Below are 26,887 nucleotides of genomic sequence, written 5' to 3' on the forward strand. Positions count from 1 at the left end.
AAACTTGTAATACAAAAAATGTTACTTTTAATGTCTATTTTCATTGTGTAAAGTTTCATTGTGGTAGGAGTAAAGGAAAAAAAGAAGCCTATTCGGGTGTATTTTGGGCATATTTGATTAGTGTGAGGCTCATTTGCATATTCAAATTCATTTTCAAAGAAACTTGTAATACAAAAAATGTTACATTTCATGGATACTTTCATTGTGCAAAGTTTCATTGTGAAAGGAGTAAAGGGAAAAAATAGCCCCATTGGGGTGTATTGTTGTCGGCACCATAGACTTTATACAGTAAATAATGATGCGAATTAAACATATTTCCCCAACTAGGATTTCTTAGGACTTTTAGTATGTTGTTCTAGACACCTCATAGACATGATGTATGGTGAAAAACCTTCTGTGACAATTAGTCTGTCGTAAAACGCTATTTTGCCTGGACTAATAGTTATCTTTGTTTAACATGTTTGTAACCATGGACAGACTACATCATTACCGTCGACGCCCACCCCCCGATGCGCACACACACACAAACACACACAGTCACACACACGCAGAGACACAGACACACACGCAACTCAGTGATGTTCTTTTTTTGTTGGTTGGTTTTTCAAGACAGAAACCATCAGTTTTTGTTTTTTTAAATGTGGATTTATAATTAAAATTAAAATAAAAAATAAACTTTGAGTTTTTAATCAAAATATTGTTGTTTGATTTAATAATCACTGTTCAACATGTTCAGACTGAGCCAACAATCATTTTAACAGGATAAATTGAATATTAACAATGTGGGTGGGTCTAGGTAAAAAATGTCATTTTCTGGAAAACTATTAAAATGGATTTATAGCGTTTTGGAAAATAGCTCTTCACATGTAAACCGAAAGTAATATGAAGGGTAACAGTCATACAAAACTCATTCAAACTCAGTTAGCTTATAGATGCTAACTCGTGATCATGCTAACAGGTGAAAACGGACCTTTTAACAAGTGTAAATATACACCAGGAGCTACACATAACTATCAGAAAAAGGTAAGTCACTTGTACACATTCATTTCACATCACTATGACCATAACTTACATCGTCAGTGACTGCCGTACCACTGTTAACAGGTCAATCGGAGAACGTGAGGCAAGAAGGGTAACTGCATAAACTGTCTTCAAAATAAAACACCCACTTCAAAATAAAAGCATGAATACAAAACCTTGAAGAATTCTCAATAGCCGCCCCCACATTTGCCTTGTAAATGTGTAAGACCAGGGATTCTTCAAGTGTCTTTGGTATCATCCTAAAGTACAGGAAGTTGAATAAGTCGAGCAACTGGTCTCATGTAGACTTTGTCCTTGACTTTGACCTCTGCCGCTCTGATACATCCATCCGGGCTAGGGAAAGCTTTAACGACTCTCCCAATGGGCCACTGAGCTCTCGGAAGTGATGGGTCAATGATTAGCACGACAGAGTCCACATCAATGTTCTTTGATGACCTTTTTTTTGCCACTTTTGCCGCGTCTGGAGATTCGGCAAGTAGTTCCTTGTGAGCTGAAGCCAAAACTGATCCACTAGTGTCTGACAGTGTCGCCATCTTCGCCGTCCCATACCTGCTGGAGTGTAGACCACTTGAGGCAGAGCCGCATCCCGCCGCCCCATCAGAAGGATGTTTGGAGTGATGGGGTCCAAGTCGGCTACATCAGCTGACATGTATCCCAGTGGCTTCGAGTTTAAGATCCCCTCTCCACCAAAGCTGTGTACAGAACATCTTCTGAGAAGGATTGGCTGCTCACCAATTGTTTTAAATTGAGTGAACGGAAAATGTTAATTTAAGAAGGGTAGGCAAAATAAGCTGATGCTTCAGCCTACACCTTTTCGGTCAAAGTAAATTGATTTGCTTGTTGTGTTTTTGTTCTGATTTGTTTTGTTTTGTATTTTATACCTTTATATTTGTCTATTGTATTTGTTTTTATGAGACCGAAATAAACTACATAAACAATAAACAAACTACGACTTGGAGGCCAGATTTGATAGAACATACCTCTCTCTCCCATGCTCCAGCGAAGTGGGGAGCGCGGGTTGAACTTGAAGTCAATCTGGTATTCTGTCTGTTTCTCCTTCAATTGTGGTTCCATGGCTGCGAAAGCCTCTCTGAGTTCTTGCTCAGCACCGCGGAAGTTGGTACCACAGTCCGATAGCATTTCCTTTGGTCGACCCCGCCTGGCAATGAAACGACAAAGAGCAAGGAGGAAAGCGTTCAGAAGCTCTATGTGCACTGCCCGAGTCATGAGGCACTTGAAGATCACACCCCAGCGCTTCTCTGTCCTCCTACCTATCTTCACCAGGTAAGGCCCAAAACAGTCAACGCCAGTTGAGTAGAAGGGTGGACAGAGAAGTCTAAGGCGTTGCAGGGGCAGATCTGCCATCTGCGGTACCGTTGGATGAGCTCTCCAGCGCTGACAGGTGGAGCAGTTGAGCTGGTGATGTCGGATGGCCTGTCGTCCCCGCAAGATCCGATACTGTCTCCGTAATTCAGCATAGACCCGTTCTGTGCTTGAGTGCAGACGACGTTCATCCATATCTTTGATGAGAAGTTTTACCACTGGGTGCCTTGGGTCAAGCACAATTGACACTATAAAGTAAGAACTGAGAATGCAGGAGAGGCACTCAGACAGGCTGTTGATATTTCCCAAGATCCAGTGTTGATGACAAGATTAAGCACTGCAATATCACCAAGTGATGCCCATGCAATAGATGTGAGATATCATAGGCAGTGCTGGAGAAACCATGTGTTTCATGTCCTCAGAAACCATACCCACAATGAAGCCAAATGCACAACAGAAGACCTGCCTGTTTGATCGAGTTGATCAATATTGTTGACATTAAGGGCCCTAGTTTCCTAGACCGGGCAAAGTCTAAGATCAGCGCAGCTTCGCCACGCCAACGAGGTGTGTCCAGGTCCATTTTGCAAGTTTGCTGGGCCGCGCAGTCCGACTTACGCCAGCGCAAACCCGCCCCTCGTCCCTCCTACCGGCGCAAACGGCAAAGGGGGAGGAGACAGGGCTGGAGGGAGACAGGAGGAGGAGAAGTGGGATTAACACAGCCGATTCGGATCTTCACCAATCAAAGGAGCTCCTCTCCTCACCTTTAACTGCGCGGCGGGTGATGCGCGCTGCAAGTTTGTCATTTTATACTTTGACATGGACGGAGGAAACAGAGACGCCAGAGGCCGAACCTCTCCCAGGAGGAAACAGCTGTTTTGGTCCGGAGGTCCGAGCTCAGAGTGACCAATAATGAGTTTACTAATATATATAATAATACTAATACTAATACTAATATCCTTAATCAGGTTTGATCTGATACGCTGAGAACCGCTGTTTAGAGTAAAAAACAACAACTAATAAACTAATAAAGAAACTCACATTTATTCACACCCTGTGTAAGCAAGATGAGAGGTGTACACTAATCACAACATAAACAAACACCATGCGGGATGAAATCAGCATAAAGGACGCTCTCTCTCTCTCTCTCTCTCTCTCTCTCTCTCCCTCTCTCTCTCTCTCTGTCCGTCTCTTTTTTTCTCTTTTTTCTATGTGATGAGAGATGCTGAGTATACTGTAGTAGGCTATATACTGACTATCTGATACCGAGGCTGTTGTGGTGGGCTAAGAGAGATAATGATTTGTGTTTTGTTTTACATTAAGGCTGCGTGACGACGTGGTCGCTCGCGCTACTGAATTAATAAGTAAATAAATAAATGAAGCGGATCATCACAACATATCTCAACACGGCAGCGACATGCAGTCATCCACCCTCAGTCCTGCTTGGGACATCCACAGCTGCTTTTCAGTGCCAGTTCGTCCCTGCTGTGTTAATTCAGGTGGAGTTTCGGTAACACTTTACAATAAGGTACACAAAATTAGAGTAGTTAATGAGTAACTAATGAAGAACTAATGAAGAACTAATGAGGAACTAATGAGTAGTTAGTGAGGAATTGAGCTACACAAAATTACAGTAGTTAACTGTTAGTTAATGGTCAGTTCTTCAGGAACCCCTGATCAAATTTCAGAGGAGTAGTTACTGAGGAACTAATGAGTAATTAGTTAGGGAAATGAGATACACAAAATTAGAGTAGTTACTGAGGAACTAATGATTAACTAACTATTAGTTAATGGTCAGTTCTTCAGGAACCCCTGATCAAATTTCAGAGGAGTAGTTAATGAGGAACTAATGAACACATTTTTTTTTTTGGAAGATGTGTAAGATGACTCCTCAAATTTTACTATGCTAACTTTCTCCAAAGTGAATGTAGCCTTCTAAAACCTAGCATAGCATCGATGCTATGGTCGGTTAACAGAATGTAGCATCGATGCTACACTTGTACACGTTGTACAAAACATTAAATAACCTGTTAACTGCATCTGAATCGCGGGATTCTTTGTTTTCCGAGGGTCCTTGAATGGTGCCTCTATGAAAGTATGCTCAAGTGTTGCATTGATGCTAGCTCGGTTTAGCTCTGTTCCCTTACCATGTGGTTACATGACGCATATCGTCCCTTGTTGTCATAGAGGCACCATTCGAAAAATCCAGTGATTCAGATGCTGTTCACAACTCGTCTCTATCATATACGGTTCATAAGTTATTTAATATTTTGTCAAAAATGTGCAACCTCAGCATCAATGCTATGCTCGGTTTAGCTTCTCTTCCAGTGTCACGTGTTGTCGTAGAGGCACCATTCAAGGACCCTCGGAAAGCGGATAACCCCCCGATTCAGATGCTGTTCACAGCTCGTCTCTATCATAAACGGTTCATAAGTTATTTAATGTTTTGTAAAACATGTGCAAGCGTAGCATCAATGTAACGTTCGGTTAACCAAACTACGGTAGGTTTTAGAGGGCTAAATTCACTTTGGACAAAGTTATCTTACAGTAAATTTGAGGAGCAATCTTACCGAATTTGTATATATTAAAAAAAAAAGAGAGAGATACCATTACAATGTACTTATACTGTACGGTCACATCCTCATCCTCGAGATATAGAACGTCTCTGATATAGTCGAGATGGGAGCTTCTGCTCTTCCTTGCTCTGTCCATTACTTCTCTCATCGTCGTCAAATGAATTCACTGCTCCTCACAGTAAAGCTGCACAGGTGAGCCACCGGAATTGAAGATCTTGTTTCCAAAATAAAAGACAAAAGACTTTTTTTTTTTAAGCAAGTAAGTTACAAAGGTTTTTGTTGTTGTTGTTGTTGTTGTTTTACATTTTACATTCTATGTCATTTTGGTGCACATGGAGGCAAATGATTATTTTGGTTCCTCATTAGTTCATCAGTAACTACTGTAATGTTTGTGTACCTTACACAAAAATAGTAACTAATGATTCAGTAATGATTCAGTACTCATTACCTAGTCATTTTGATGTCTCACTTTACCTTAAGGTACACAAAAAGGGTAACTAATGATTCAGTAATGATTCAGTACTCATTACCTACTCATTTTGATGTCTCACTTTACCTTAAGGTACACAAAAAGGGTAACTAATGATTAAGTAATAGTTAGTTCCTCAGTAATTTGATTAGGAGTTACTGAAGAACTCACCATTAACTAATAGTGAGTTCCTCATTCATTCCAAATTTGTTTCATAGTAAATAACTACTCTAAATTTTGTGCACCTCAAACAACTTTACTGTGAACCACGGTGTGATCAGTATACAGTACTACACAGCCCCATGATACATTCATTTAGCCTACCAAACATGTGACAAACTATCATATTTATTTCAAAGGCAACATGGATGGTCATATTGATGTGTATGTGGTCTGAAATTAATGAATAAAATCTTCTCAAGAATCCTGCTGTCTGTGATTTTTTTAAGGAACTACTAATGTAAAGATGAAGATGAAGAAATGAAAAACCACTCATTATGTGTCACTTTAGGTCATAAAGGTTAACTACTGGACATGTTATTGAGTAATGATTCTGTACTGATGAAGTAACTAGTTCACTAATCATCAAGTTGTGATTAACTTTCTATGAAATTTGATCATGAGTTAATGAAGAACTGATCATTAATAGTTCCTCATTAGTTCCTCATTAACTAATCCTCTGAAATTTGATCGGGGGTTCCTGAAGAACTGACCATTAACTAATAGTTAGTTAATCATTAGTTCCTCAGTAACTACTCTAATTTTGTGTATCTCATTTCCCTAACTAACTACTCATTAGTTCCTTGGTAACTACTCCTCTGAAATTTGATCAGGGGTTCCTGAAGAACTGACCATTAACTAATAGTTAATTAATCAGTAGTTCCTCAGTAACTACTGTAATTTTGTGTAGCTTAGTTCCTCAGTAACTACTGTAATTTTGTGTAGCTCAATTCCTCACTAACTACTCATTAGTTCCTCATTAGTTCTTCATTAGTTACTCATCAACTACTCTAATTTTGTGTACCTTATTGTAAAGTGTTACCGGAGTTTCCATTACGTGTGCCACAGCCTTTGATCTCTGCTTTGATCTGACGTCAGATGTGACGGGACAATCTATATAGATATAAATTCACGTGTTGATTCCATTAGTTGCATTAAATAGTGGTTATTGTGGATATTTATTGCATTGAAATGTGTCTGGAACTGTGGAGATCTGCCTGTGAGGTCTTGGTGACGTGTGTGCACTGCAGGTCAGTCAGCCAAACTTCCACTGCACCTGCTGCGCTCCGCCCTGGTTGGAGGTGGCGAGCTTTCAGCGCAACCTCGGCGGGACATTTTCGCACAAAACTTCCACTGCACCAAGCTGAATCTGTGACGCCTCCCCCTGCTGCGCGGCCACGCCTATCTCAGCGCAGCGCGATCTACCAATCTTCCAATCTGATTTTGCGCTAGGCTGCGCTGGTCGAAACTTGCATTAGACCGGCTGCGTTACCTTGCGCCACCTGCGCTGCGCCAACAAACTAGGGCCCTAAAACTCAAGACAAAGCATTTCTCCCCATGGATGCAGTTAGGAAACACAGAAGCACAGACCAAAACTGACAAGGAAATGGCTAAGGGATCAGATTTGTCACAATTTACCAAGAGTGAAGTGTGTGAGACCAAACAGGAAAAGCCCATCCATTCTTTACTGCCCTGAAGCCTGTGAAGAGAGTATAGTCCACATGACTATGACACAGGACCATGCAAGTGAAAGGGATGACATGAAGATGCTGCACAAGTCAGATCAGTTAATACGCAATAGTATTGTGGATTTCAATAAGAAGGAACAACCAGGCATGAACATATTGAGCAAGGCAGAAGGTGTTCCAGTAGAGTTATACAGCCTTATAGATGGATTGTGGATATTGGTAGGACCTGAATTGGAGTTGCAAACAGAGACCAGTAGTAGGACAATGCAACAATCAGCCCTTACAATAAGCCAAAACATAATGTATGCTTTCAAAAGCAACAGGCAGGTGCGACACCAACTGAAGGAGGTGACAGACACGTTCCGGATACAGCATGCCAGAGAAAATCTGCAGGTTCTCGGGTTGGCACTTACCATCCATCATGACATACACAGTAAATTTCGCAGTGTTAAATATGCAGTGTCAAAGTTCATTGACTCTTTCAGGGTTATTACAACAACAGATTGAGTAGAATGCCCCCTAGTGTTGGTGAAAATTTCCAGTGTTATAAGACGTCCTGTCGATTTGACTCTGGAAAGCCCCGCCCACCTCGTCCGCGCTGTTCAAACCGGGAAAGATATTTCTGGAGGCCATTTTCTCCTCGTCGAACGGCTGCGGTAAGTTTCTTATTTTCACATACTAACCCAATTTTATGTTGGCATTTCAACAGAAATGTTGTTTTAGAACAACAGTGTGTTGTTGGTCCCCGTATTTGAGCGGGTTTTGTATCTTAACACCAAATTAAAGACGGCTAACGTGACCGAGTGAATACCTAGCTTAAAATGCGTGCGTGTCCAACTTGACCATGTCCGCAAAAGGTAATAAACTTAGCAATATGATGTGGAAAGATAGTTTTGTTTTATTAAACATGACTTAAATTCTGTTGAAAATTGCCGTGGGTTGAGAAAAATATAACGTTAACCCCCACAGTGGCTGTTCAAATCAACGGTTGAGCATGTGCGTTTTTTTTCTCGCCCCTGCAAGCATTGTAATCTTGTCGGTTAATGGTTAATCATTGGTTAATGAGCATTCTTTATCGGTCAGAAAAAAATTCAAAATGTGCATCTCTAACATGAACTTATGAGTCTGGTTTACACAAGCATTTGTCTTTTCCTCTAGCATTTGCAAAGTTTGGTGTGCCAGCTGTGACAGAAGGTGTGAAGGTTCTTGACAGTACGGGGACTGAGTTGGATGATGACGTATTTGAGGATGTTGTTAAGGATCCTTCAGTGGGAGTACTTACAATCAAATATGACACTGGTTGGTCTGAGTTACAGTTGTAATTTATAGTACAGTATTTAATGGACATACTAGTTCCTTGTGGTTAATGTTTTTCCTTTCATCTGCTTCCTCTATGATGATCAGAAGAATCTGTCTCCATGGCACCATCTCCTGAGCAGTCGGACCTACCATCCCTTGATTCGTCTGATTCTCAAGATACAGACATCCTTTCAGAGAGTCCTTCCGCTAAACGGCAGAGGCTGGACACAGAGGCCAAGAACGTAAGAATTAACACACAAACACCAGAGCACAACAGGAATTATTTTTAAGGCCACCAAGGCTGTAAAAAGAATATAGTGTAATTTTAAAGGGACTACAAGGAGTTTTGGAAAGTGAAGTTTTGTCACACTATGTTTCCCATGAGCTACCGCACACACGGTCAATGAAATTCTTGGATCAGCGCAAGACAGGTGAAAGCATTTGCATCAAGAACGAAAGTCAGAGGTTGGAAGATGATCAGATACCGTTGTAGTTCTTACCATAAATGATGCCAACTAGCGATCCGGCGGCGTGATTCCCATGACCCGCAGGCAGCGTCCGGGAAACCGAAACTAGGAAATGCTGGGCGAGTCAACCACTAAATAATAACAAAAATAACTATACAAATAAAATAATATATTTATCGAAAATGGATCCATTAACAAGTTCTGTATAACCAAATACAAACTCCTCAGGGTCTCTTTAAAAACCATTTGTTCTTGACCATTTGTTTACTTATTAATGTGATGTATTCTCAACATGCTAAATTGTTTTGCTTTTTGTCTGAAGTTGGTGGAATCCATTCTTACAAAGAAACCTGGTGGGGAACGCATAATGAATGAATACAATCGAAGCAAGTCCCTGACAGATGAAACCAGGAGGATAATGGTGAACATACTGGCAGCTGACATGACGGAAAAGAATGGGTAATTTGTAAATAGTCTTTACTTTACTCACTGTAGCTTTTACATTAAATTCAAAACTTTGTTCAATCCTTTGCATATAATAAATCTTTACCATTTTATAACTTGCAGTACATCACCACCCAGACAGGTGAAAGAAAAGTATGCCAGAGGAATTGTGAGCTTATTCCCCTACCTCAGTGATCCGTTCTCCAGGACTGGTTATGTAAGTCACACACTATAATGGCTGTGATAATAGCTGGGTTTCCATCCAAGTCGTATCGAATTTAAAAGCGGATTTTGTGAAAATGCGCAAAAAGCAAAGCGAATTTATGCCCGTTTCCATTCATTATTGTTTTGCGATTACCGTGAGATTACGTCATAAGAGAGCGTGAATGTATCCAACAGTTGACACTCAGCTGACACTCAACATCATGGACAATTTACGTACTTTCCGGACTATAGACCCACCTGTATAATCCGCACCAGCTACATTTTAAAAGAAAATACATATAGCCTATAGGCCGCACTTGAATATAAGCTGCAGGTTTTCATGTTGTAACATGAGATATTTACACAGAAAGACAGTAGGGAACTGTGACAGTCCGCTCTCTTTTCCGCTGTTTTGGTTATGCTCCTCTCGCCCATGTGCATCTGATTACATACGAAGCCGGTGAAAAATCAATAAGTTACATAACGATGTTACGGCGTGTGTTTGTGTCGTCTTAACCGTCATAAACAAAACATTACGGGTTACGGAGCGCGTTTGTGTTGCGGTGTGCAGAGAGGAGAGCTGGGACACCGGGGCGTCGCTGGGTGAAGTCCAGCAGCTTCACCCACAAACTCTGCCTCAATTCGCATAATCTGTTTCCATCACAAAAACTCGCATTTCCTTTATTCGATACGCTGACAAATCCACCCCCTCCAAGCGTATAAACTTTTATGCGCATTTACTGCCTTTATTCGAATTTCTGGCGTTTCCATTCAAGTATTTATGCGTATTTTCACAAAATGCGCATAAGAAAAGGTGGATGGAAACCCAACTAGTGTTGAATGCGACATCAAAACACTTTGATTTCTACTAGAGCATATTTTTAAAGGTAATAAATAAGTGATATAATTGCTCTGCATACATGAGTCTTGTCAAGTTACAGTTGTGGAACTATCGGCTGAGATGGTGTTTTTTTCAAACTCTTTTTCAAAAATGGGGCTACAGTAAGGACGAGGGAGGAGTGGTGAATTCATATTCAAAATGCCCCTCTTACCTTAACTTTAAAAAAAAACAACAACTCACGAATGGAGTGTCTGTTTTTGTTATCCTTTCTCCCTCCAAGGAGCATTATTATGATGGCGAGAGTGGCACTGGGTACTTGGCCTGGAGGATTAAAACTATTCAGAGATCCACCGCTAGAGACAGACGATCATCGTATGGAGGTAACACAATAATAATACTAGAAGATCTGAACTGAATTTTCTTTTGTCTGTATGTTTATATGGTTCTCAAAATATGGTATTTTTCCATATTGTGCAGCATCATCTGAAGGAACATCTCGTGAAGATGGGCTTGGAGGACCAGCTGCCAGACGAGAGACCCAGTTTGTTCCAGAGACTGTCCTGAGCGAAGACGAGTGTAAGGAAGCAGTTGCACTGATGAAACATTGTCCTGATGAGGACACAATCAAGAAGAAGATGAAGCTGACATTTGACTTCCGCCGCAACATGGTCCTCGACCCGCAGCAGTCAAGCAACGTACTGTCTGTCTTTCCACGTTTCAAAGACGTCAAAGGCTTGGTAATTGATTTTCATTATTTTGACAGTGTTTTGACAATTTCATAATTATTAAAGTATGTGTGTATTTTAGTAACAGTCAAACAACACAATTCATCTGGCTGTGAAATCTTGAAGTTCTCCATTATCCTCACCCTAGGTGGAACAGGATTTTGTTCTGATGTTTGGGGAGGATGTCTCTGGCAAGTTTCTGGAGAAATGGACAACCACATTCAAGAAAAAGATCATCCAACAATGCAGAAAGCTTCCATCCACCAGTGAGCTTGAAGATCTCCTCCTGGCAGCTGATACTCCTGAGGATGGCACTGAAGTGGATGACGACATTGGTAAGTATGAATTGCTATTGAAATAGCAGAATTACACAGCATCGGGCAGCCCTTTCCTGCATGTCATTCCCTCTCACTCTGCCTCCCCTTTCCTGTCTATCTCTACTGCATACTATCAAATAAAGGCAAAAAGCCCCCCCCAAAAAAACAAAAACAAAAAAAAGAAATAGCAGACTCACTGAATTTTGCTGATGGTCCACATAACATTAAATGTGTGTATTTACAGGTTGGGACAGTGACCTCTCATCGATTTTGCTGCTGTTACACCTGATTCCCCCCTCTGCCCAGGGTCGTAAAAGACCAGGAAAGGTGGCTGCTTCCCAAGCAGAGAAGTATCTCGTGGTCTTCAAGAAGGTTTGTATATGTTCTTATTTATTTACTGTTTTTTATTCAAGGATGTTTCACTGAGGGAGCCTTGGTTTTTCAGGTCATGATCACATACACACACAGTTAAATACTATACAAATACACATGGAAGCTGATTTTCTTGTGCAATATTACCACCATGTAATTGTAATAGTCTTGCCATGTGTTTGTGTTTTTGTTTTCTCAGACAGGAACCAACATCCAGGAACATCTTGATTCCATCACGATAAGCACACAACCCTACCTCCTGGCTTTAGGACGAAAGAAGAAAGAGGTCCACCAGTTCTTTGTCATACTTGACAAAACTGCCATCAGTTGCAGGTCGGCCTCCTCACTTGGTGCCTTCGACGAGCTGTTTAAGGTGCATTACGTTTTTGCCACCACATACAACCCCATGCTGAACAACATGTTCACGTTCATCCAGACCACTGTGTACAACATAGATGTTGGCAAAGTGAAGGAGAGTCCCCGTGTCGCAGAAGTTCGGGCTAGGTTGCTTCATTAGTACTTGAACAAATCTGTTTGACATGAAGTGTTTCGTTTGTCAGACTGAGTTAACTTGCGCAAATACACTTGTTAGGCATTTACGGGTAGTTCATGGTTACTTAGATGGAAAAAATCTTCGCCTTAAATGTGCTCAGTCTGGATGTGGCCGTGTGCTTGGAACCTTTTCTGGGTTTAGGAAACATTTAAACACCAAACACATTGACAATATTGACCAACAAGTTAATAATGATGTCAATATAAGCAGAGCAGCTGGTGACGGCTAATGTAGAGGAGACGGCCACAGCATCTACCTCACTGACAGAGTCGAGTAGCAGCACTTTAGATATGTGTGCTACTGCTATTGCACAACTCAAAGCAGATGGATTAAGTCAGTCTAATGTTAAGAGGTTTGCCTCATCCATGGAAGAAGTGATTTTTGAGATTCACAATCAGGCTAAGGATGTAGCTTTACAGTGCTTGTCTCCACAGGATACCATAAATAGGAACAAAATAGAAGAGTCCTTCCAAACTTTGGAAAATCCATTCACACCTTTAAATTCAGAAGCAAAACTAAACAAACACATAAGAGAGAAATGGGGACTTGTTGAGCCTGTTCAAAAAGTGCTTGGCACAAGATTCGACAGCAGAAGAAACAAAACTACTGGGACATATGACCAAGTCATTGTAACCGATATGTTTGCATATGTTCCAATTTTGGAAACACTGAAGAGTATTTTACAAAAAAAAGAATTTGCAGACATGATCAAGCCCAGGTATAGTCCCAAGGACGGTGTGTACGCAGACTTGAGAGATGCCACCTATTTTAAAGAAAGTCCCCTATTTTCTATTGAAAAAGATGCCTTGCAGATTCAGCTGTTTTATGATGACTTTGAAACTGCAAATGTCTTGGGACCCAAAAGAGGTTTACATAAATTAGGTGCTATATATTTTACTTTAAGAAATTTCCCCCCAATCTTTAATTCATCTTTGATTAATATCCATTTGTGTGCTCTATTTCATGCACAAGACATAAAAAGATATAGTTTTAATTTGATACTTGAACCACTTATTAATGATCTGAAAGTGCTTGAGACAGAGGGACTTCAAATTCCAACTTTTGAACATGCAATTCATGGTACTGTAGTTCAAGTCACTGGCGACAATCTTGGTTTGCATGGTCTATTTGGCTTTGTAGAGTCATTTGGGGCACGATATTGCTGTCGTTTCTGTCTCCTTGAGAAACACTGTTTTCAAACTGTATTCTGTGAAGATGATCCAGAAGTTGTTTTAAGAACTGTTGATGCGCATGCACATCACTGTCAGACTGTACAAACAGATCCTAGGCTGCCTCATGTATATGGTGTGAAACGCAGTTGTCTGTTGAATTCACTGGAGTATTTCAAGACAGCCATGCATGATATTTTAGAGGTGGGTTGGTCAGTTTGAGGTGAAACTGATTCTGAAGTACATTCAAGGCAACTTCCTAAGTGCTGAACAAGTGACTGGTAGAATACATGCATATGACTATGGTTTCAATCAGCAGCGAAACCGTCCACCTCTGCCAACAGATAAGTTGATGGATGGAAGTAATGATTTGGGGTTGAATGATACAGTCTTGGTGCTTGTTACGCAATATACCTTTACTATTTGGTGATTTGATCGAGACAGATGATAAACACTGGCATCTCCTACTTTTGCTTCTACATATTGTTAACATTGTATTTTCACCTGTCCTGTCAGAGGGCATGACCGTATACCTCAAACATTTAATCATTGATCATCATCGGCTGTTCAAGCAATTATTTCCTGAAATAAATCTCTTGCCAAAGCATCACTTCATGATACACTACCCTCGTAGCATAAGGTACATTGGTCCGATTTTGCATACATGGTGCATGCGTTACGAAGCCAAACATAAATTCTTCAAACAACAATTAAAAAGCTTTAAAAACATTACAACAACATTAGCCAAAAAGCATCAAAGTTATATGGCAATGTATCATGAATCTTTTAGCAAGGAAAGATTAATTGTAGGTCCAGGAAAAATGATGACACTTTATGAGTTAAAACAGGGTGCAGCAATTGCTGAAAAACTTGGAACTGTTTTGTCAACCAGTGTGTTTTCTGCAAAATGGATAAAATATCACGGTACAGAGTACCGTTGTGACTTCATTATATGTACTGAGGTAGCATGTGAGATGCCTGTGTTTTGTAAGATCAACACAATTGCTGTAAAGGATGACTTTGTTTTGCTCTGTGGAAAATTGATGGAAACGATGTGTTTTGATGACCATTACCACGCCTTTAAGGTCAGGCTACATCCAGACAAGGTTCTAAAAGTGTTGCACATAAATGATCTTTTTTACTCCAAACCATTTGATGTTCAAATGAAGTATGGTACGACAGATACCGCCTTATATATTGTTCCATATTGCCATTTTATGCAGACTTAGGGTCAATGTTCTCAAGTGGTGGCATTGTTAGGCTGACCAAAAGTTAACAGTTGTGTTTTATGTAATGTTTTGATGCAGACTTGAGATCAGTTGCTTGGCACGGCAGGCACACTTACAACCATCTACCTCATGAATGTTGTATTTACAGTTCACTTGGAGCCCTGTAATGGTACAAGTACAAGTACACTGTTACATGACCTTACTGTAACTGTTGTAACATGTGTTTTTCCTAAAGTGAATGTTGTATTGGGGTGCCTGGCACGGCAGGCACACACACACCCATTGCACAACTATTCACTTTTTTTTTTTTTCTAAAGTGCAGAATGTGAACAGTTAAGTGCTCTTGTACAACTAAAGGTTGATTACACATGTTAAATACATCTTCAAAAGGTGCTTTTGTACAATAAAAAGTGAGTTGTACAATAAAAAGTGAGAAGTTAAATGCATTTTTGTGGTAACTTGTTTTATTCAAGGGTACATTTTCAAAGTATTTAATTTTTATGGATGGAGGCAATTTGACACTACACAAGTGCAAAAATAACACTACATATTTAATTGTGCAGTGTTAGGAATTGAGTTGTTTTTTCACTGCAACAGAGTAAATCATCAACACAATAGTGTGTAAAATTAACACTTTTCTGAGTTGTATTAGCCTCCAGTGTTAACCTTCAATAACTCAATGCAGTGTTAAAAAGCATTAGAATCAGAGTTAAATTGTCACCACAGTAGAGTAACCTTTATACACTGCTGAGAGTCATATTTACTCTCTCCAGAGTTATTCAACCTGTAGTGTTAAGTTTCATTAACACTGTCTAGTGTTAGCCAGTGTTAATTTTTTACTCAATTTTGAGTTAATTTTACTCTGAAATTTTAACACTATGGAAAGAGTTAATTTAACACCAATTCTGATAAGGACCAAATAGACTCGGACACAGTGTTAAATTTAACTCTTTAAGTGTTGATTTAACACTGCAAAATTTACTGTGTATGGCCCTGCCACCACACGGCAGATCCTTAAGTGTGTTCACTACGTGCACATATCCACACATACATGGCTCTGTATGAACTTCCCCAGGAAAAACTCTTTTCAGAAAAGCCACACCTCAAATCCGTCTGCCCGCAGTCTGTGAGTGATGTCCAGCAAGCCTGTGCAAGATTAGCTGTTGACATATATTTAAGGAATAGAAAGCACAAATATTTGTGTTAAAATCTGACACCACAACTGTAGCGTACTAACGTAATATATATAACGTAATATGATGATAACCAGAAAAAAAAACGGAAAAAAACCCCAAAAACAAACGTTCTATTGATCTGATTCACCGGCTTTCTTTCTGCTTGTAATGGTTGTTTATGTTCCACTTTCTCAGGTCTATTAAAAGTAATGAGGTTAATAGACACATTAGCACCTCCATTCATCTCTGACCAAATACTGTATGAGTGCTTATTCTTGTGGAGTTGTAGTAAAAGGCAACTGGACTTCTTTTCTTGCTTGAAGATGTTTCGCCCCTCATCCAAGAGGCTTCTTCAGTTCTGAGACTAATGCCAGAAACCCAGGTATTTAAACCCAGAGTGGGTGGTCCTATGTTTGGTTTCTAGTGAAACCAAAGTCACATGACCACACCCCCGAGACTCGAGTCACATGACCACACCCCCGAAACTGGGGGTTCACATGTCTCCAGGTGTGTATGGGGTTTAAACTTGGTGGATGTGATAAAGTGATTAATCATAAATTACACAGAAAAATGCTGACCTTAATCGAGATTTTAAAAATGTAATCGTTTGACAGCACTAATATTTATATGAAATGCTTGGACAAGGGCTTATATGCAGGGCTGACATTGATATAGTCATATGATATGACTGTCAAGCTGTGCTGTCCCCTGAAGATTAGTGAAGCAACAAAATGTCAAGAGATAAATGACAGAAAAATTACTAAAACAGAAACATCAGAATCAAAGAAATGTTAATTAAAAGCCAAATGACATAAAACAAAGATGCTAATAGAGACTAACCTGTACAGAGAGTATGACATGATATATTATGTATGATAAATACTAATGGAATAATAACACACGCACACGCATGCACGCATATACACACACACACACACACACACACACACACACACACACACACACACACAGAGATAGACTCAGACAGTGTATAAGCTAAACCGACAGAGATAAATAAATCTGTGCAGCAGATTTGCTTCAATACACACATCCGCAGTGTTCCACACAACTGCCACAAAACAACACAAACAAAATACTGTTCCGTCTCAGAAACCAACTGTGTGTGTGTGTGTGTGTGTGTGTGTGTGTGTCTATAACCTGTGTTTGTATTGTATATTAGTCTGTGTGTGGGTGTACTTTTCTGTTTAGTGGTGTTATCTCTTTGTACATCTTAATCTGTGTGCATGTGTGCGTTTCTGTGTGTGTGTTGCAGGCTGACGTGACAGAGTGTTGACACAACAGAGCATCCCATCTCTCTCTCTCTTCCTCACTCTCTCTCTCTCTCTGTCGATGTAATTACTGTGTTGAGCTGATAAACTGCTCTCACAGGACTCACCGTCAGCAGGGAGGAGGAGGAGGAGGAGGAGGAGGAGGAGGAGGAGCAGAGGATGATGGGAGGAGGAGAGTAACAGAGGTAGATGTAAAGAGGATAGAGAAGAGAGAATATGAAGTAAAAAGGAGAAGGACTAAGGAGGAAATGAAAGAAAAGGACAAGTTAATGGATGTACAGAGAACCACAAGAGGAAGAGGAGATGACAGGGGAGGGGGGTGATGGGAGATGGAAGAGAAGGAAAGGGTAAGATAAAAGAGGAAGCGGTCATTACATAGAAGGACAGAGGAGGGAGTGGAAACAAAAGGGTTTGGATGGGGTTAAGGAGAAAATGAAATGAAGGAGGAGGACAGTTTCAGGATGGAGAGGGAGGTGAAGGAAATGAGGAGGGGAGAGGAGGTGTATTGATTCAGTGCTCCGACAACAGGGATGTATTTCATTTGGATGGAGTCACACCATAAATACACACACACACACACACACACACACACACACACACACACACACACGTACGTGCTTCCTGTTCTATACTTGTAAGGACCATGGTTGACGTAGTGCATTCTGAAGCCCCAAACCCTAGACTGAGACTGATTAAGACTGACCAAGACCTTCAAACCAGGGGCCTCATTTATCAACTGTGTGTAGAGAAGGTTCTGTCGTTGAAATAAAATGTAGAATGTATGCAAGTACAAAAAATCTGTGTTTATCAAACGTGCAGACACCGGTCGTACACACACCAGTAAGTATTACCTGTTGATAAATCACACCTGTTCTTAACCACATGCTCATGCACGGTTAGGGTCATTAGTATTAGTAACTTCCTGTCAGCTGATGGAGTTAGCAGTCCCTGCCCTCGTCCCTACGTCACCACATTCAGGCGCACCCCTTGGCTGCACACACAGAGAGGACTGCCCCTTTATGCCGTTCTCTCTCCTCATTGGATAAAGGTTGTAGGATACAAGGAAAGTTTTCTCCTGGGCTCAGAGCAGAGCAGAGTGACTGACAGACCCGTGTTTCAGACCAAACACTCTATAGAAGTGATTGCTGTCGGAAGATACAACTATTTAAGACTTATATTAACACAAACATTCTGCTTACTTCTGCTTTAATCACATCCTAGGATTTTTTCCCCCTCACTGTAATCATGGCAAGGAGGGTGAAAAGAGAAACTTTACGGACACTGAAATTGAGGTACTTGTTAGCGAGGTAAAATCAAGCCAGAAAACATTGTTTGGAACGTTACATGCCGGCATGACCCACAAAAGTAAATATGCTGCGTGGGAGGTCACAACACCATTGGGTCAGAGGACAGGTCAGTCACAGAAATAAAAAAGAGATGGTTTGACATTAAACTATTGCCAAAATATGTGTCACACCGTCTTTTTACCAAACTTAACAAACTACTTTCATCATTGCCTAAGCCCAACCAGTGCAAAATTGTCGGAAAGGCAGGAGAAGAAAAAAATGCCGCCATTCTGACGATAGGAGGAAAGAATTGTCAGAATGACAGGACATTTGATAGAAAATTAAATGTTGTCATTTAGACAGTTAGGGCGCTTTCACACCTAATTTCACACCTAATTTCATTACTTTCACATTTCACACTTAATTTTTTTTTTTGTAACATTGTTTCCATATACCGTAAAACACCAAATAAAGGCCCGGGCGTTTATTTGCTTAAATCGCTCAAATCAGCAGGCGTTTATTTGGGACCTGCGTTTATTAATAGTGTTCAACCTGGACCTCCTTCTGGGGAAAGAGGCTTCACTCTGTGGCGGCGGTGGAATGATACGTGCGTTTCTCAAGGCATTACTGTAAATACGGCCAGGGCGGACTCGTTCTCTGTCTCGCTGACCTCCGCCGTCCTGGCCTGCACAGGTACCAGGAGACTGAGACCCCCCGTCATGTCGGTCCTCCGCCTCTCTGATCCGCCGCAAATTGCAAAAACCCTGCGGACGCCCAGTCTCTCCACTCCTCTCCCTCACTTCAGCACCTGTTGGCTCGCACCACCGTCCTTTTTTTTTTTTTTTTTTTGATTGAATGAAGTAGGCCTATAACTAATAATAATGCAACGTAGCCTAACTAAATACGCGTATGAGTAATCAGAGAACAGTAGGCTGTTTACGCTACTTTTAAAAGGAGTAAAGTCATTTAAAACGAGGAGCGAGCCGAGCCGAGCCGAGCCGACACTGTGCAGCCCAGGACAGGTGCTGAAGTGCGGATGAGAGGAGTGGACAGACCGAGCAGGAGCAACCAGCCCAGAGGCGTCTCGTCGGTCCTCGGCCGTCTTTAACGTCACGAGACACCCGCTATATTTGCAGAGAATATTTTTTGACAACCAGAAAAACAATGTTTGACCCGGCGCTTATTTGGGATGGGCGTTTAATATAAAAAATATTTTGCTACACCCGGCGGTTAATTGGGACCGGCGGCAATTTGGGACTTTGGCCATTATTTGAAGTTTTACGGTAGTCCAGTAAAGTTCACTTTCACACTGCTATTATGCCAGCGGACTAAAGGATCTACCGACGTCATGTCGTCATTACCCGCAAGGGCTGCGCCTGCTTATAATAGTCAGTGATTGGCTTGTGGATGAGCGTGCGTCTGACATTAGCGCATAGAAAGTGCTCTGAAAAAAATAAAATAAAAAAAATGTGTAAATATATATATTGCTGGAAAGCACGCTGTGGTTTGTAATCGCGGTGCAGAAGAGTGAGTTTGGAGCTGATAAAAGGAGAGAAAAAAAGAGGGTCGTGCCGCAGCGAAAATGCTCTCATTGATGAGAGCAGCAGCGATCAGCTGTTTTGTGTAGTGGAGGACACACACACGTGCGCACACGCGCGATCCTCCTGTCAGATGCGGCTGCATCTCTCCAGGTCACTTGTGTGTGTGTGAGTGTGAGAGAAATAAAAGCTCTGACTTGCTGGGGCAGACAAGTGTGCAGACGTTGTTTGGTGTCACACGCTGATAAATATCCGTCTTTTTCAGACTTTTTTCGGCGGAAAGAATATATATTCGGGTCAATGTATAAAAAAATAGGCCATATAAAAAAAATGCATGTATCATTTGGAGATTTATATTAAACACTCTACTGTTTAATTCCGTGTAAACGTTTACAAGTGTAGCCTACGCTGACACACCCATCCCTCTGACCAAATCTGGATATAATATGATCTCCTCCTCTCCCCAAGTGTTGCCGCGGCTCCTCTTTCCTTTTTTTCTGTTTATTTACTTTTTTCGGCACGAGCGAATCTGACGTGACTTCCTGTATTTGGTCTGATAGTTCGAACCTTCCAAAAAAATGCTTTCACACTACGCAGCAGCGGACCTTGGCCCAGGATAGTCCGGACTGAGACCACCTCCTGAGGCTGGACCAAAGACTCGGTCTTTAATCCGGACCGTGGTCCGGGGGAGCTTTCACACCTCTCAATTTGATCCGAACTATCTGGAAAGTCCGAAAGTCCGGACCAAAGGAGGTAGGTGTGAAAGCCCCCTTAGAGGCCTATGTCGGACTGGTGGGATGTTGGAATGGCGGTTGCCCCCCAGCTGGAGGGAACTGCCCATTGGTCCGACCTCCCATTGGTTTGATCTCCCGTTACTCCGACAAAATACCCACTAGTCCGACCTCCCATTGGTTCGACCTCCCGTTACTCCGACAAAATCAACCACAAGTCGGACCAATAGGAGGTCGAACCAATGGGTGGTCCCGTTAGTTCGAACTGTCATCGCTACTTTGTGACAAGCTCTTCCATTGATACGAGCATGTAGCTTTCTCTCTCTCTCTCTCTCTGTGAGAGAGAGCAAAATAACGAGAATTACTGAAAGAGAGAGAGCTCTCAGAAACACACAGAAACACACATCACACACACACACACGGCCCAGAAAGGAGCCAGATCATGTCAGATCGCGCACAACCATCATAAATGCTGATCAAGATGTCCATCCATCCATCCATTTTCATCCGCTTATCCGAGTCCGGGTCGCGGGGGCAGCAGTCGGAGCAGGGATCCCCAGACTTCCCTCTCCCCGGACACTTCCTCCAACTCTTCGAGGGGGACCCCAAGGCGTTCCCAGGCCAGCCGAGTGACGTAGTCACTCCAGCGTGTCCTGGGTCTTCCTCGGGGCCTCCTCCCGGTGGGACATGCCCGGAACACCTCACGAGGGAGGCGTCCAGGGGGCATCCTATACAGGTGCCCGAGCCACCTCAGCTGGCTCCTCTCGAGGTGGAGGAGCAGCGGCTCTACTCCGAGCTCCTCCCGGGTGACAGAGCTCCTCACCCTATCTCTAAGGGAGCGCCCCGCCACCCTGCGGAGGAAGCTCATTTCGGCCGCTTGTATCCGGGATCCCGTTCTTTCGGTGATGACTCAGAGTTCATGACCACAGGTGAGGGTGGGAACGTAGATTGACCGGTAAATCGAGAGCTTTGCCTTTCGGCTCAGCTCCTTCTTCATCCCGACGGGCCGATACAACGACCGCATTACTGCGGCCGCTGCACCGATCCGCCTGTCGATCTCGCGCTCCATCCTTCCCTCACTTGTGAACAAGACCCCAAGATACTTAAACTCCTCCACCTGAGGCAGGAACTCTCCCCCGACCTGGAGGGTGCAAACCACCTTTTTCCGGTCGAGAACCATGGCCTCGGACTTAGAGGTGCTGATTCTCATCCCAGCTGCTTCACACTCGGCTGCAAACCGCCCCAGTGCATGCTGAAGGTCCTGGCTCGAGGGAGCCAACAAGACCACATCATCTGCAAAAATCAGAGATGAAATCAAGTGGCTCCCGAACCGTACCCCCTCCGGCCCTTGGCTGCGCCTAGAAATTCTGGCCATAAAAATAATGAACAGAACCGGTGACAAAGGGCAGCCCTGCCGGAGTCCAACATGCACCGGGAAAAGGTCTGACTTACTGCCGGCAATGCGAACCATACTCCTGCTCCGGTCATACAGGGACCGTACAGCCCTCAGCAGAGGGCCTCCGACCCCATACTCTCGGAGCACCTCCCACAGGATGCCACGTGGGACACGGTCGAAAGCCTTCTCCAAGTCCACAAAACACATGTGGACTGGTTGGGCAAACTCCCATGCACCCTCGAGCACCCTGCGGAGGGTGTAGAGCTGGTCCAGCGTTCCACGGCCAGGACGAAAACCGCATTGTTCCTCCTGAATCCGAGGTTCGACTATCGGCCGAATTCTCCTCTCCAGCACCCTGGAATAGACTTTCCCCGGGAGGCTGAGGAGTGTGATCCCCCGATAGTTGGAACACACCCTCCGGTCCCCCTTTTTGAAGAGAGGGACCACCACCCCGGTCTGCCAGTCCAGAGGCACTGTCCCCGACTGCCACGCGATGCTGCAGAGGCGTGTCAGCCACGACAGCCCCACAACATCCAGAGACTTGAGGTACTCAGGGCGGATTTCATCCACCCCCGGTGCCTTGCCACTGAGGAGCTTCCGGACTACCTCAGTGACTTCAGCTTGGGTGATGAATGAATCAACCTCTGAGTCCTCAGCTCCCCTCTTCCACTGTAAACAGTGTTGGTGGAGCACTGCTTCCCCCTCCTGAGGTGTCGGATGGTTTGCCAGAATTTCCTCGAGGCCGACCGGTAGTCCTCCTCCATGGCCTCCCCGAACTTTTCCCAGACCCGAGTTTTTGCTTCCGTGACCACCGGGGCTGCCGTCCGCTCGGACTCAATGTCTCCGGCCTCCCTCGGAATCCGGTCAAAGCTCTCCCGGAGGTGGGAGTTGAAGACCTCCCTGACAGGGGATTCTGCCAGACGTTCCCAGCAGACCCTCACGATACGCTTTCTGACTGCCGCCCCCCCCGTGCGCGCCCGTTGTCTTTGTTGTCGCTCCACAGAGCTCACGTCAACTCCTGCAAACCGCTGCAAACAACCTCTGCGGGCGGGCAGTGTTTACATCAGCACGTGCGTAGCTATGACGTAAATGAGAGAAACAAATCGTGGTTGCCGTGTCCACACGGGGTCCATGCCTATGTTCCCACAGCCCTATGTTCCCACAGTTCTAAGATTTTTCTCAAAATTAGGCCCTATGTTCCCACTGGACTCTCTCTACCTATCTGGACTCTGTCTATCTGGCCTGTCTAGCCTCTACCAGGTCTTTTTACTAAACTTAAAGCTTGTGGACAGAACATAGAACCGGGAACATATGTTCATGGTTTCAAAAATACCCAGGCTCGTGTGGACTAGGCCTTAATTCCATTAACACCCCCCATGTATTAAACAAAATAATAATAAAAAGCTGTGAGCTGTGAATTCATGAGGGCTGGTTAGTTGTTATTCTTTAGCTGTCTTCATTAGTTAGCTAAGTTGGCTAGGCATTAAACAGGAGCGGTTTTTGCAGTTGCCTAGCAACAGCATTTGGACCCTTCCTGTGCTTTTAACCTGTGCAACTTCACCATGTCCTGTGTGACCAGCTTCATCTAGTAATCACATTAATCAAAAATCAATATTTCCTGTTGTAGCACTGTAATTAGATCAGAGTCCCGGCGTGTCTGGTGGTGTTGGAGTCACTGCTCACCGTTCACATTCGACTTCATGTGTTTTATGTTTCGTAGCTACAGCAAGGCCCTCAGTGTTTATGAAGAGTCATTAAAGTAAACACAGTGTGTTCATGTTAATGTGCAAATAAATCATGTTGTTTGTTTTCTCTTTCTGTGTGAGGATGTTAAACAGGGAGGATGAAACTGAATTAAATTGGATACATATAAATGTGGACAGAGTTAATATATAAGAAGACAAATTAGTTTTGGAAAATCACACACACACAAGCACACACACACAGTAATCTGTGTAATAATGTGCCACCAGGTTAGAAGAGAATGCAGCAGATAAAGACATTAATGATAATTCATGTGGGAAAATGCACTGAATCGTAGCGATATTTGGTTTTTAGTTTATTTCAGCTCTTCCTCTACGTGCACAGCAGAGCGGGGAGAATAATAATGAAACAGCCCCAAAGCCATAAACAACACACTGATTACTCAAATACGCTCAAAGCTCCAACATCAATGGAGCTAAAAATCTACAGTTTCTTATGATGGTGTTAGAAAGAGGTGAAGAAAGTGGGGTCATTACACTCTGAAACTCCATCCTCTAGGGAGTGTGATGTGCAAAGGTCATGGAAATCTGCTTTTCATATTTCATGTCATCAAGTGGAAGCTTTGTCCTGATGGTGGTGGTAGAGGGAAGCTCGGGGACTCAACAGAATGAATCAAATTAAACCAGAGGAGCATGAATTTCTAGTGCAAATTTCACAGGAATGGAGTGTAGCTGGTTTCCCTCTCTCTCTCTAGAGCATCAAAGGTGCAGAGCTCAGGGTGCTAGAGTTCAGGAGAGAGTGCATGCAGGGACTGTGTGGCATCATCAGGAAAGTGCAGGACAAGAGCCCCCTCAATAATTTGACTGTCCGTCAGTAATGTACAGAGACCCAGAAAGATGCAGGAATCACATGAAAGGGCTGGTTCAGAGGTTACTCCAGGACAAGGACAGCTAACCGATACTTCTGCTGGTAGGAATAAGAAAGGCAAATTGTAGGCTGCACATTAGTTTATCATCAATCTAATTGGCTGGCAATGCCCTACAGCCCAATGATTTGTCTGTGTTTTTCTCTATTTTCTCTTTTATCTGTTTTGTTAAAGGGGATGTCATTCTCCAGCAGTTTGACAGTCTCCTGTCCTTGGAGAGCCGAAGTGAGGACTTCCCTCTCCTTTCCTCCCATGCAGAAGAGGCTGGACCTCTTCCTGAGTAGTGTCCTCAGGGAGCCCTATCCTGAACTGTGGGCCTTCTGCAAGAAGCTACTCATCCTCTCCCACAGCCAAGCTGCGATTGAGAGAGGATTCTCTATCAACAGAGAGGTGGAGGCAGGAGGACACTGTAGTCACACGCAGGCTGGTGTGATTACATCATACAACACGGAGGTGTTACCCAGGTAAGAATGGCCCCTGGCTGGACTGGAAATATGCTGTTGACATGGGAGTTGATAAACTCAGAGGCCAACTATGTTGATTCTGTTACTGATTCTGGTTCTCTTTTCCCAACCCTATACCCAGGTTCCACTCACCAAAGAGCTACCGGAGAGTGTAGCAGCAGCCGGGGCCAGATATCTTGTCCATCTCGAGACAGAGCGAAAGAAGAGGCAGGCAGAAGCCCAGGCACTTAAGAGGAAGGGAGCGGAGGACCATCTTCAGGAGCTAAGGGTGAAACCTAAAGCTCTTAGTTCGGTTCGTTTTCGTCGGTGTGAAAGCATCAATCGCGCTCTGGTGCGCACTAAATCAAGTGGACTGAGACCTCAGAAAAGGGGTGGTCTCGGTCCGCTTGATTTCGCACCAAATGCCAATCTCTGGTGCGGTCCCTCTGGTAAGAACGCGAACCTGGACCAACTCAGGTCTACCAGTGTATTTTCATTGAAAAGTGGGCTGTGTTTGGGCCCGCCACAGTCTCTCACAGTAAAAAAGAAACCGCGTTTCACCATCTATCATCTCTGCCAGTCTGCCCCTCCACCTGCCGCCTCTCCACGGCGCGCACGCATGCACAGAGAGAGAGAGAGAGAGGCGCATGGATAGGTTACACCCCGCCTTTCCGACAATAGACTTCCATTCATCGTAATAGCGGGGTTTTCTATTTTTTCTCAAGACCCCGCTATTCCGAAAAGGCTATTGGGGGAAACCCCAGTGCGCAGTGCGCATTGATCCTTTTTTCCTTTTTGGCGTCGAAACGGATCATGTGCATAATTAACTGCAAAACAAACAAATACTTCATATTAATGACATATAATGTTCATTATTCTTCCAGCCTGTCTAGCCTCTACCTGGTCTTTTTACTAAACTTAACCAACTCCTTTCTTCATTGCCTAAGCCCAACCAAAGCATCTCCCTCAGTCAGCTGTCAGTGCGAGCGGCGGCTGCAGCAGCCTCGCGCCCCTGTGAGCTCAAGCCGGCTTCAGCCGCGCTCGAGCGGAGCAGGGGGGGAGAAAAGAAAGTGTATTTCTATTACTGTGTGGAGATCTCCAACAACGGAGTCGGGGAGGAAGCAAGTGGGACAGATCTGCCAGTTCTCTGAGCAGCGCACGTTTCACAGACAAGCCGCAACACAGAGTGTAAACAACGTCACGCGGTTCAGCACCTTGGACATTGGACAGCTGGGGGGGGAGGGTGTCGGAACAGCGGTGTTTCGAAGTGGGGGTATTTCGGAACAGCGGGGTGTCGAAGTGGAGGTGTGTCAGAATGGAGAGCTGTCCCCGCATGGATAGGTTGCGCTTGGCCGCTAATAAACGGTACATCTATGAGCTGTATCGCGCTAATTGTACAGTGTTCTAGTGTTGTCTCAATTGTGAAAGTCCAAATTGGCGCTTATTTCTACCGGACGGAACGTCATTCAGACCAATTTTGGTTTGTTTGCATGTGTGAACGCGGACCACTCCGCAGTCTGTAGCTACAATGTAACAATTTTACTGTCTGGTGCGGACCAAATAATCAAACAGGGTGTGAAAGCACCCTGAGGGTCTGGCCAGGGATGCTGACAGGCTGGCAGAGGAGGCTGAGGGGAAGGCAGTGTTACGACCCAGGGGTGGGTCTAGGCCTCTGTGTGTGTGTCA

The 26,887-nt window shown here is 43.4% G+C and overlaps 1 protein-coding gene across 1 annotated transcript; it reads left to right on the plus strand.

Annotated features, from left to right (window-relative positions):
* Positions 1-8,210: 8,210 nt before the first annotated feature.
* LOC146984035 (uncharacterized) lies at positions 8,211-14,525 on the plus strand. The gene is made up of 9 exons (XM_085780845.1): positions 8,211-8,393; positions 8,502-8,635; positions 9,183-9,319; positions 9,428-9,521; positions 10,630-10,729; positions 10,827-11,086; positions 11,223-11,409; positions 11,636-11,763; positions 11,963-14,525. Exons 2-9 carry the CDS (start codon positions 8,513-8,515, stop codon positions 12,278-12,280), a joined length of 1,347 nt encoding a protein of 448 aa, XP_085636971.1. The 5' UTR covers positions 8,211-8,393; positions 8,502-8,512; the 3' UTR covers positions 12,281-14,525.
* The last annotated feature ends 12,362 nt before the right edge of the window (positions 14,526-26,887 follow it).

The sequence above is a fragment of the Trachurus japonicus genome, chromosome 7 (genome assembly GCF_045865225.1).
Source record: "Trachurus japonicus isolate A0001 chromosome 7, Traja_1.0".
Taxonomy (NCBI): domain Eukaryota; kingdom Metazoa; phylum Chordata; class Actinopteri; order Carangiformes; family Carangidae; genus Trachurus; species Trachurus japonicus.